This window comes from Pimephales promelas, chromosome 13, assembly GCF_988280905.1.
Source record: "Pimephales promelas chromosome 13, fPimPro1.hap1.1, whole genome shotgun sequence".
NCBI classification, from domain to species: Eukaryota; Metazoa; Chordata; class Actinopteri; order Cypriniformes; family Leuciscidae; genus Pimephales; species Pimephales promelas.
The window spans coordinates 714,720-727,086 of record NC_142781.1 but is presented as its reverse complement, the minus strand read 5'-3'; the positions used below and the strand labels follow the sequence as shown (position 1 = coordinate 727,086).

Below are 12,367 nucleotides of genomic sequence, written 5' to 3'. Positions count from 1 at the left end.
ACCAGGGGTTTAGTGCCAAACCGTTTGAATGATAACGTATGAATAATTGATCTTAAACTTTTTGTTCCAGATGTCCCCACAAGATCTGGTGGAGTCTGGCGTGATTGGATTGGATGATGTCCTTCAGAGTGAACCCTCTTCTACAGGCTCCGAGACTCTGAGAACTAGTGAAAGCGACTCCGACGCCCCTGGATTGGGCGATGAAAGGCCTGTGCAGCTGGACACCAGATCTCCTGAGGTGGACCGACGTGGGATCCTTCGAGATCTTCAAGTTCTTGATGAGCAAATAATGGAGGAGCAGTTGAAACTGGAAGCGCTGCACTGCACTGAGACTGAGCCGCTGGGTCATGTGACCACCCGCAGCTCCGATAGGGAGAGGAGGATGTTCCTGGCACAGCTGGAGGATGAGAGACGGGAGGTGGAGAAGATGGAGAGAAGCCTGAGCAGAGAGATGAAGAACAAGGCGAGGATGAGCTCAAGCAAAGGTCGCAGAGTGGTCAAGTGTTCGGTCATGGAGAGGAACTCGAAGCTGAAAGATCTGGACGGTGAGCTGCTGAGGAACTGCAGGCCCGAATCAACCCGTCAAACACGGCGTGCCAGTCCATCGCCTCCAGATCGAGCTGAAGATGCCAGTCTCTCAGACGCGAGTTTGACTCCAGATCGAGCTGAAGATGCCAGTCTCTCAGACGTGAGTGTGACTCCAGAGCCTTTGAGTTCAACAAGCGGGTCTATTCCCAACACGAGCTTGAGTGAGATTGGGATCGGAGGTCCTGCAGCTCCCGACTCAGAATCCCTTCAGGAAGCCCCGTCTGGCCAAGGAGAGCCTTTTGTATTAAATGTTATTTCTTCTCCTGATCAGAAACTGGAAGATATGGACACCAGTGAAGGCTCAAGCGGCCATTCTGAGCGTCCCGAGAGTGAGACGTCTTTCTGCGTCTGTACAGACGGTGGTGATTCTGGTCAAGCTGAGCTAGAGGAGCTCGAGGCTAGTGAAGCGCAGCTGGAGGCTAGTGCTAATGAAGATGAGCTGGAGGCTAGTGCTAATGAAGATGAGCTGGAGGTTAGTGCTAGTGAAGATGAGCTGGACGCTTGTGCTAGTGAAGGTCAGCTAGAGGCTACTGCTAGTGAAGCAACGCTGGAGGCTAGTGGAGCGTCCTTGACCCAGAACAGCGGTGCGGTGCGAGATGCGTTTGATCCCGGCGGTGTCCTGGTCGCTCCAGTGGCTGCACCGCGGAGGCCCGTTCCTCTCGACGGCCGCTCCGAGACACCGCCGCCAGCCTCTGAACACACACGAGCACCGGTGGAGTCGGCCGCGCCCGCCGCCTGCGCACAGAGCACATCTCAAAGCCTGTACATGCAGAACAACAACAACAACACCGCAGTGCTGCGCCGCGGAGAGACCTGCGGCGCGGAGATCCCAGAGATGCAGGAGGACGCGGCCGGGCCGTGTGTGGGCCGTGAGGGTGTGTCCCGTGCCGGTGGAGGCTCCACGAGAGCGGCCTGCAGATCTGCACTCCAGCTGGACACACACAGACAGGTGCGCACCAGGGCCAGAGCACTCGCGCTGGGCTATATCGGGATGTGTGTGTCTGTGATCGCATAATTTGTGTTGAGTGTCACTCATTTTGAAAACACTGCACACTTTGATGACGGTGCACTTCTTTTATTTTAACTTAATTATGCTTTTGTTGTCTTTCAACAACAATAGTTTCAAACAAAGCTGTACATCTCAGTGTTTCCTTACCAAATCAGTGTTTCTGAACGAGTCCGATTTAACCCTCAGGTGCTCTTCGTTTCGGAGTCACACTTGTTATCTTCCTAAAACACCTAAAAATGAAACTTTCTCCATCCCAGTATAACCAATGCAATTTATTTTTGTTCTATAATATTTATTCTTTTTAGTTTAGTATTTTGAGACAATTTAATTGAATTTATTAATATGTATGGTTTATTTTTGCCATGGGGGAAAATATATATATATATATATATATATATATATATATATATATATATATATTATTTTTTTCAAAAAAATATTAATGCAGTATTTTAGTTTAATATAGAGTCTGGGCCTTCAGAAAAAAAATTTTTTTTGAAGAAAATTAGCACCATCTGGTTACAGTATAGAGAAAAAGCGTAGAATCATGGTGTAACCACTAGATGGCATGTACAGCTCTCTATGGAGAGGCATGTGAATTCCCCAGATGTTTATGAACACATTTTTTGTTGTTGGTGGATTTGAATATATAGTTGAAGCTGTCAATTTTTTTATAAGAAATATTTTTTGAGAAACAAAAATTCTGACAAACAAAACAATTTTTTTTTTTTTCATTTTTTTTTTTTTACAATTTCCCATTCATGTCCTATGGGGGTCATTTTTGACCGAAGAGCACAAGTGTGACTATTTTTTTTAAGACCACTTGTCATGCTCAGATCATGACCTCAATTTTTCTGTGTGTTCACATACCCAATGCCATAAAAGTCACCAAGTTTTGTAATTTTCTGAAGAAGCTGTGATTTTTAAATATTCAAAACAGATTTCTTTAATCACAATTTATTGGTGTTTTTGTTTATAAAAGTGTGTGTGTGTAGGGGTGGGTATGTCTGTTTTGCATTTTTGATATTTTAGAGTGTCACCCCTTTAATGCTGAGCTTTTTTTCTGCATCGTGGCCCATTTGTAGATTGCACACACAAAAATTCAAGTTTTTGTGTTTTTGTCAATTTCCCATTCATTTCCTATGGGGGTCATTTTTGACCGAAGAGCACAAGTGACTTTTTTTTTTTTATGACCACTTAGCCTGTTCAGATCATGACCTCAATTTTTTTTGTGTTCACATACCCAATGCCATAAAAGTCACCCGTGTTTGATAGTTTAGTCGTAACTATTTGAGGCTCTGTCCTAGTCTCGAGTGAGCTGCGAACTTGGTGCATTCTGGGCTTACAAGTTCACTAAGGTTTGGGTTTTCTCATCTGTGTGTGAGCCTGAGCTGCCGTGTCTGCTTTCTTCCCTGAGTTAGATGAGTGATTATCAGACGGCCATCGTGCTGGACAGCGGGTCGGGTCTGATAAAGGCAGGGTTTGCAGACCAGGACCTTCCAACCACAGTGTTCCCCACGGTCATCGGCCGGCCCAAATATGAGGTACTCGCTCTCTCACTCTGGTACATCGATGCCGTGACGGAAAAAAATGTTAGTCAGATAGGACTGGCTGGACTTTGAGCAGCTCAGCCGTGTGGTGTTGGTGTGGACTGATGGTGATGATGGTCTGGTTCTCCAGGAAGTGCTGAGCGGTAGCGTGGACCGGGCGGTCTACATCGGGCACGATGCGCAGCACATGAGAGGAGTGCTGGCGCTGAAGTATCCCATCAGGAACGGCATCGTGCGCAACTGGGATGAGATGGAGATGGTGAGTGCTCTTAAGAGGAACGGCTTTAATGTTCCCCTCACTGCTGTATGTTTAAATCCTGCTAATGACATGAACGCTGCTTGGTTTGAGAGGGATTTATACACCGCTACACTACAGTATGAAGACTGTCCACATTTTCACTGGTGTGTCCAAACGTTCACAGATTCCCATTGAAACGCTTCACTGCTGTGGTTCACATGCACTCCGTAACCTGTTGATAATCAGATTGATGGATCAGCTGCACTGAAAGCCTTTATGTAAACACCTGAACAATCCAGTTATTTCTGATCCTAGATGTAGACCTGACATAATCTGATCAACGGGGGAAAGTATGTAAATGCTTGGATCAGACTCTTCTCAGTCAGGGTCACTAATACCGTGAGCACATGTTTAGTGCTGTTACATGTGTGTGTGTGTGTGTGTGTGTGTGAAGCAGGGCTGGGCCGTGTGGCAAACACGTCTTTCTGTTCACGGTTCGGTTTCAAGTTTACTCTTTTGCATTACAGCCAAACTAATGTCCCTATTTTAAAAACAAAGCTTTGGGTAACACAATCTAATATAAAAAGGGCTGACATTTAGGCCAAAGCGGCGAAGATAACTTAATGTACTAATTAAATAAACAGTGCTTTATTTTTTCCCATACAGGAGGTGTTTAGCAGTAGCATTGAAGTAATTAAATGATCAAATATGAAATTAAAACACTACATAGTAACTTTAATAGACTTCACTGTATACATTATACATTCATTCTTAACGTTCTCAGTCAGTGAGTTATTGTCTGTTTTGTTTTAAGGGATAGTTCCTCAAACATGAAAATTGTCATTTACTACAAGTTTGTTTCTTGTGTTGAAAATAATTTATTTTGAAGAATGTGGGTGACCCAACAGCTCTGGTCCCCAGTGTATAGGTCTCTCTCTCCTGTGGAAGCAGCTATAGAGAACCTAAGTCCCGCCCCTCCGCTTCCGGCTCATGGGACCTTATTTCAGAAAAAATATGAATGGTAGTCAATGGCGAGAGACGACTTATCTCTTTATTCCGTCTGAACTGTGCCCTCAATTACACATATGATGTTTGTCAATTTAAAAGATAATTCTGAAAGTCAAAAACGTCGCAGTTTGTCATAAAACAGAAGAGTAACATTTAGTTTTATGTGAAAATCGCTCTGTGAACTACATCTCCCAGGAAGTGAAACAACGAGTGAGATCCGCTGCTCGTGTGTGTGCAGTCTGGTACAAAACACTCAGGTATGACGGCGTAACGTTATGATTATAACGTAAGACTGTAGAAACAATGACGGACATTAGCCTCAGTAAAGTTAGCTTCATTCATTGAGAGAAAATGTGCACCTTTGGGGTTTGTAGTCTTTTGTAATTACGTATTTTCACAGTCTTATACCTCAACGGTTTCACATCAAACTGCGACTTTCTTTACATTAAAATGTACCTTTTAAATGGACAAACATCATATGTGTAATTCAGGGCACAATTCAAACCAGATCAAAATATTCGTTGTCTCTCGCCATTGACTACCATTCAATATTTTTCCGAAATAAGGTCCCGGGGTGGTCGACTGGAAGGGGAGGGACTTAGGCTCTCTATTGGGTTACATTCTTCAAAATATCATCTTTTGTGTTCAGCTAAAGAAAGAAATACAGGTTTGCAACATTAGAGAGTGACATAATTTGCATTCATTTGGTGAACTATCTAAGGACAAGCGGTGGCACGTTTACTATTCAGCTACTGTCACTGTAGCCCTAAACCCGTATTCACTTTATAGCCCTTCATCCTGTAATTGTGAACAAATGTGGGCACAGAGGACTCAGGTGTGATCCTAATTTTTATTTATTATAAATGTTATCACATTCTTTAAAGTTTTGTGTATCCATTTTTGTTTTTTTTGTATTTTGGGGTATTTTTGAATTTATTTACTTCAAAAAAGTACCATATTTTCTATGTAAATTATCCTTAGTTTTGTTTTTGTTTTGTTTTTAACTACATTAAAATATCATTCCAATAAGTTCTTAGAGCTAAAACCTAAAGATGAAGTGACTCATTTTCACTTATTTTGATTACAGTTTTTCCCATTCATTTCTATGGGTGCCCATGTTTGACCCAAACACAAGATTAAGGAGTTTTTTTCACCCACTAAACATTGTAGAATTGAGTCAAAAAAATTGTGTGTTCAGGAGGCAAACTTAGGAAAAGTAGCCAAGTCTTGTACCGTTCAGATCAAGGGAAGTATTTTTTTACAAATAAATCGACTATTTTGCCCACATTTGTCCAGAATATCGTTTTAGGGTTCAGACCGGCTCACATCAAATATACCCGCATGACACACCTGATTTCCTCTCAAATGTATGTTTGCTTTCACTTCAGATATAACCAACTAAAATTAGACAATGCAACGCCTCTTGTCTCAACATGGGGAGAGGAGAGCTGTCGAGTAACTTGCATTACTTTTTTGATAAAGTTTGGATGGTGTGTTAATCTGATTCCTTGACCCGGTCAGTAGCAGTTCCCTGGACCCGATGGGTTGGGGATGTTCCTCTCCTGATGACCGTGCTCTGCTCTCGTCTGCAGATCTGGGATCATGCGTTCCAGCGTCTGGCGGTGCGTCCCGAGGATCACCCGGTGCTGCTGACCGAAGCCGCCATGAACCCGCGGCAGAACCGGCAGCGCATGGTGGAGCTGATGTTCGAGGCCTTCAGCGTCCCGCTGGCGTTCGTGGCCCTGCAGGCGGTGCTGGCGCTCTACGCCTCGGGCCGCACCACCGGTCAGTCTCACACACACACACACACATTTCAGCCTTTATTTGCAGTCTTTAGTCAAATATGAAACACTCAGTGGCCAAAGTGTAGGTGTGTTTCTAACGAGTGCACGGGTTTAGCTGGGAATACACACACGCCAAATCTGTTTGAATGCTCCTTTAAATAAATGCGTTTCTTGAACCTTTTAAACAAAAATAAAGAGATTTTGAGCATCATGATTCATGATCTGATCGATCAGGCGTTGGTGGTGCAGTGAGAATATGGGGGAAACGGCTCTGTTTTCTTCCGACTCAAACTGAGCATGTGCTGCAGATGCTGATAATGGACCGAAAGATGAGATTCTGATGCTTGTAAAGTAAATCAATGCGGTCTTTATAACAGTATAGCGGATACTTGCATATAAATATCTTCTTATGAAGACATATTATGTATATGTTTTAAAACTAGAGCTTTGATCATAACCTAAGCAATCAAATGATTGAGAGATGAACAAACTTTCCTCATACTTGAGACATGATTTATATAATAAATGATGTCTGGCTTCAGTCCAGTTGGAATATAACTAACAATATTAAAGTTATTGTTGTTTACTTGATAAAATCAGGTCAGATTTGACAGCAGAGAGAGCTGGAGGACGTTTGTACAGTTATACTGAAAGACTTTAGTTGATGGTTCAGACTCTTATCAGATCATCATCTGGAGGGTAAAGTCATCTGAAAGCTTTGAAGTGGAGTGTGTGTGTGTTCAGGTGTGGTGCTGGACTCTGGAGACGGTGTCAGTCACAGTGTTCCCGTGTTCGAGGGTTACTGTCTCCCTCATGCCGTGCAGCGCTTCAACCTCGCCGGAGCCGACGTCACCCTGCAGCTGCAGAAGGTCACACACACACACACACACACACACACTAACCAGACCCAAAAAAGTAAAGTACACAGACGAATAACTCAAACTATTGCAAGGAGAGTCGAAAGGTATCGTTTGATAAACATTTTGATTAAAACAAACTACATTTGGACATTCTCCTGCTGAGAAACTGCTAAGACATGTCAAATCATAAAAGTGATGGATATTTTTATCTGTCTTCTTTTAATGTGCAATAACTTAAGCCCCGTTCACACTACAAGCGACGCGTCTCTGGAGGGCGTTCCCACTGCTGGTTGCCTCGTAATGTTTGTGTGTGACATTTACAGAAGTTACTCTGTTAGACAACAAATACTATAAATACTATAAACTAAAATATTTTGGAAGGAAAAGTCTAAATATAAATGGAATCAGTACATAAAATGCATAATATGGTAACACTTTACAATATTAAACATTAGTTAACATGAACTAACCATGAGCAATACATTTGTTTCTGTTTTTGTTAATCTTTGTTAACGTTAGTTAATACTAGGGGTGTAATGGTACACAAATCACGGTTCGGTACGTACCTCGGTTTTAAAGTCACGGTTCGGTACGTTTTCGATACAGCAAAAAGAAAGAAATGCCAGAGAAATTTACTATTTGTTTAAAGAAAATATATATTTTTAAATAAGTGTGAGTTTTCAAGTGTGAGCAATCGTTCGGTTTGTATGTGTACCGAACCGGAAGCTTCGAACCGAAACGGTTCAATACGAATATATGAAGAGTTCAGATGCAAAAGCCTCTAAATGCCATTTGAAATTTTCTTCTAGAATTATCATTTTTATCAAGCTTGTATATTTAAGTTCAGTAATTTCACTTAAATGGCAATGATAATTACCTATTAATTGTTAAGTGAAATTACTGAACTTAAATATACAAGTTTGATAAAAATCATCATTAAAGAAAAAAAAAATTTCAAATGGCATTTAGAGGCTTTTGCATCTGAACTCTTCACATGTACCGTTACACCCCTAGTTAATACAAATCCAGCTGTTCATTGTTTGTTCATGTTCACAGTGCATTAACTAATGTTAACAAGATTTTAATAAAGTATTAGTAAATGTTGAAATTAACATTAACAAATGCTGAAGTAGTATTGTTCATTCTTAGTTAATGTTAACTAATGAACCTTATTGTAAAGTGTTACCCGTAATATTAAAGATGAACGAGAAACAGTGAGTGCTCTTTGCCATCGCGGCTGGACCACCGGTCGCAACAGTGGAGGATATGGGGGAAATAAAACATTCAAGCAGGAAAACCTGTTGTAGGAGAGCACAAAACCAACACCTGTGTGTGTGTGTGTGTGTGTGTGCAGCTGCTGCTGGAGCAGGGTGTGTGTATGCGCACGTCAGCGGAGCTGGAGATCGTGCGTGAGATGAAGGAGAGCAGCTGCTGTGTGGCTCTGGATTATGAAGCGGCGCTGAAGACTGCAGGATCGGCCTCCTCTGAGGTTCAGTACACACTCCCTGACGGACGGCTCGTCTCGCTGGGCTCTGAACGCTTCCGGTAACTGACCCGCTCGTGTGTGTGTGTGTGTGTGTCTGCCTCCCACTAGACTCTGACCCCATTTACACCTGGTATTAACATGCGATCTGTATCCAGATAAGTTATCCGGATAATAAGTACCGATTCCGTTCACACCTGGACACATAAATGTGTTTTTGCAAAACGGATATAAATCCGACCTTCGTTATATGCAGATTTAATAGATTACGTTTTTGTCCTTTTCAGTTTTGTTTTTTTGATCACTTTGCCTGTGTTAAAGCTAACTGCAAAAAAGATTGGCACAGGTGTGTATTTTTATTGGAATTTTACTATTTCACCGTCATTTTCTTAAAAAAATATTTTTTAAGATTCACCTTTTTGGACACATTTTTTAAGTCACTTTTTGGACAAAAATGTCCCCATTAAAACTGCATTATTTTATAGTTAACTGAACCGGGGGTTAAAAATGGCAAGGCTTTCATTCTGACGGCAAGGCTTCAAAATTTTATTTTTTACTATTTTTTTTTTTATCAGATAGTGTCATTTTTTTTTAAGTTTGGCCTATAAAACAAATATCGCTTTATTCCTGTTTTCTGCTTCGGCATATTATAGAGCCAACTGGGTAAATTATGCAATGATATTTGTGTGGGTGTGTTGGTATGGATGTCAGAGTGTGTTATAAAAAAATATGTGTGTGTTTGTAATACTGAGAGAGAAGAACTGCAAATTCAGATCCAATCACTGTAAACTCCAGTGGGGTTTTGCTGCCACCCAATGGGGAAAATATGTCACTACAACCAAACAAACTGTTACCCAAAGCTCATTTTTTGAGAAATCCTCCTCAAATTTGGAACACAACCTATTTAGATTTATGGAAGTTTTGAGTTCAACCTGATTTATAAAATATATATTTTTTATAAATAATTTTCATAAACTTATACCTATATAACTTTTTTGGGGGTTTACTTATTATTTTTTTTACTTCAGCAATAATCTGCAAAGGGTCTTCTTTAAAATGATACCAAACTTAAGTCTGCTCCGAGTCACATTTTTAGGACCGTTTTTTGACATGGGCATTGTCCTTTTTTTACCTTTTTATTTTTTTTATTTTATTTAACCTTTATTTTACCAGGTAGGCCGATTGAGAACACATTCTCATTTACAACGGCGACCTGGCCAAGATAAGGTGATAAAAGTGCAAGACAACAATAAGTTACACAATAAAAAAAGAAAGACAATACAAGGTCAAAAAAAGGAACATATAACTCTATTGGGTAACCAAAATTAAAACACTCAAATGTTTTTATGTTAAAAAGGTATAAATAAATGAAAACTCTGACAATGCAGCTGAAAGAGGTCCATTGTACCATGCAGACAAAAGAAAAAAAGGCTAAAAACAATTAACAGGTCCATATATCAGTCATGTGTTCTGAGAGAAGTTGTTTAAAGGCAACAGGTGATATAAGTGCTTCAAGTTTTAGGGTTTTTTGTAATTGTTTCCAGTCCTTAGCTGCTGCAAACTGGAAGGATTTTTGGCCAAATGCTGTGCGGACGTTCGGGATGACTAAGGCAATATACCTATTAGACCGAAGACTACGAGATGGTACCTACAAGTAACTTTTTTAATTGATGCACAAGGGTTGAATTATTATTGAGAACATGCACTTATGATGGACTCAATATGAAGATTTAACTCCAGCTCACCATCGGTGTCACCAAAACGCACACTCTTCTAAAAGAGTGCGTACGCACGGACAAGAGCATCCTTACGGTGCGCACTTATTTACGCCACGTTTATTTTTTATAAATGCCGATATGTGCGTGGAGAAATGCGTACGTCGTAGAAGTGGGATCTGCAACACTGCTGCAAATGAGTACATCAGGGGCTTCATCTCCAGATTCACCCTCTCACAGTCTCATGTGTTCACATTCACAGGGCTCCTGAAATCCTCTTCAGGCCGGAGCTGATTGGACGAGATCATTATGGGATGCAGGAGAGCGTGTTCAGGTCCATCATGCAGTCGGACATCGACCTCCGGCGCAGCTTCATGGGAAACATCCTCCTGTCAGGTGTGTGTGCTGGCCAATCAGAAGCTAGAATCTAACCCATGTGACTGAGTGTGTGTGTGCTCTGGCCAATTAGAGGGCAGGATCTCTAACACATGGCTGTGTGTGTGTGCAGGCGGGAACACGCTGCTGCCAGGCCTCCCGGAGCGGCTCCAGCAGGAGGTGTGTGGTGTGTGTGCGTCGGATCTGAGTGTGTGTGTGCGGGTCGTCAGTCCTCCGGAGCGGGACTCGTCCGTGTGGAGCGGTGGGGCGGCGCTGGCCAGCAGAGCCGAGCTGAGCGGGGCCTGGATCAGTGCGCAGGAGTACCAGGAGTTCGGCCCGCACATCGTCTTCAGGAAGTGCTTCTGACGCACGTTTACAGGGTGTAGTGTCTGATCGTGCCAATCTTCAGGCTTTTAGGACTCGAGCCCGTGTTTTAATGCTTTTAAACTCTTCCCTTATACTGGTTGCATCAATCAGATCGTCCGTCTCTTTAACACATGAATTCTAATCTAATTATGTAAATTAATGTGTTTTATATATATATGTGTGTGTGTTTAACCTATCTATGAGATATGAATGTTCTGATGCTGTCCATGAGGCTGATGATGCAACGCTCACATGTGACCCGACGCGAGGAGCTTCGGTGTGTGTGACGTGCGACGATTTCCTCCATATGCAGTTTCTCTTTTCACCGTGTGTGTGTGTGTTGTGTGTTTTGATTGGTTTTATCACTTCACGCATCTTCCCTCTTGTGTTTTCACGTGTGTGTGTGTGTGTGTGTCTCCGAGAGACTGTCATGGATGGATGTGGGTCTGAAGCGTCTCCTGCTGATGAACTCTGAGGTTTGCTCTCGTTCACCCTAATGCGGTCATGTGATCAGCACTGTCATGGCTGAATGTTGCTCAGTGTGTTTGCCTCCAGTCCCCAGCATCAGTGTCTGTTAACTGGGTTATGTCTGACCTTTTTACAATAAATATATCTTCTAAAGCAGCTGTGTGTGTGTGTGTGTGTGTGTGATCTGGTTTGATTGAATGAAATCTGAAGACGTCAAACACTTCGTCCACGGCTCGTACACAGTCTGAAAAATAAATGACTTTTCCAAAGATTTTTCAAACATTATTTTTTTTAAAGACTATAATCAGACATCTTATTTGTCAAAACCTTTTTTATTTTTTTTTTTTTTTTTTTGAGAAATTTGAAACAGTGTAAATTTATAAAATGGTACAAATAAAATGCTGTAAATGCTAAGTTTGCTATGACTGTGGCCACTAATGGGAACATTAAAGAGCTTTAGTGGATGGAAGAGCCAACAGAGAGAGGGTATAAACTTTTACCTGATTCTTATTGTAATATATATTGTGATTCTTATTGTAATATGTAGTTGATTTGTAAAATGCTAAACTTTTTCATTGTAAATAATTGCAATCTAATGACGTTACCCTGCAAAAACTGATTTCTCACTTGGTATTTTTGTCTCGTTTCCAGTCCAAATTTAAAGTATTTCACAATTTGCAGACAGAAAGCATCTCCTGCAGAGAGAACATGTCTGGGAACCCCTGCATCTTACACTGTTCGTCCACGAGGGGGCGCCGTTGCGTCATAAATGAGCCAGCTGGACCTACCTCCAAAATAAAAGCTTTAAGGTTTATCTCCTGCAAGTGAAGAAATAAGGACACAAGTATTGTTATTTCCTTACTGTATCGTATGAAACATTTGATTTACGTTCATTTTACCATATAAACACTATTACTGTCATA

General features: G+C 41.5%; 1 protein-coding gene across 1 annotated transcript in view; it reads left to right on the top strand.

Moving 5' to 3' along the window:
• LOC120475491 (uncharacterized) overlaps positions 1 to 11,600 on the top strand; it is a 28,552-nt gene extending 16,952 nt beyond the window's left edge. The window contains exons 16-23 of the mRNA XM_039666180.2: positions 71 to 1,537; positions 3,019 to 3,141; positions 3,278 to 3,406; positions 5,986 to 6,178; positions 6,922 to 7,046; positions 8,392 to 8,582; positions 10,498 to 10,631; positions 10,744 to 11,600. Of these exons, the coding sequence (XP_039522114.2) occupies positions 71 to 1,537; positions 3,019 to 3,141; positions 3,278 to 3,406; positions 5,986 to 6,178; positions 6,922 to 7,046; positions 8,392 to 8,582; positions 10,498 to 10,631; positions 10,744 to 10,976 (2,595 nt within the window). The 3' untranslated portion in view covers positions 10,977 to 11,600. The remainder of the gene's footprint in view (positions 1 to 70; positions 1,538 to 3,018; positions 3,142 to 3,277; positions 3,407 to 5,985; positions 6,179 to 6,921; positions 7,047 to 8,391; positions 8,583 to 10,497; positions 10,632 to 10,743) is intronic.
• The last annotated feature ends 767 nt before the right edge of the window (positions 11,601 to 12,367 follow it).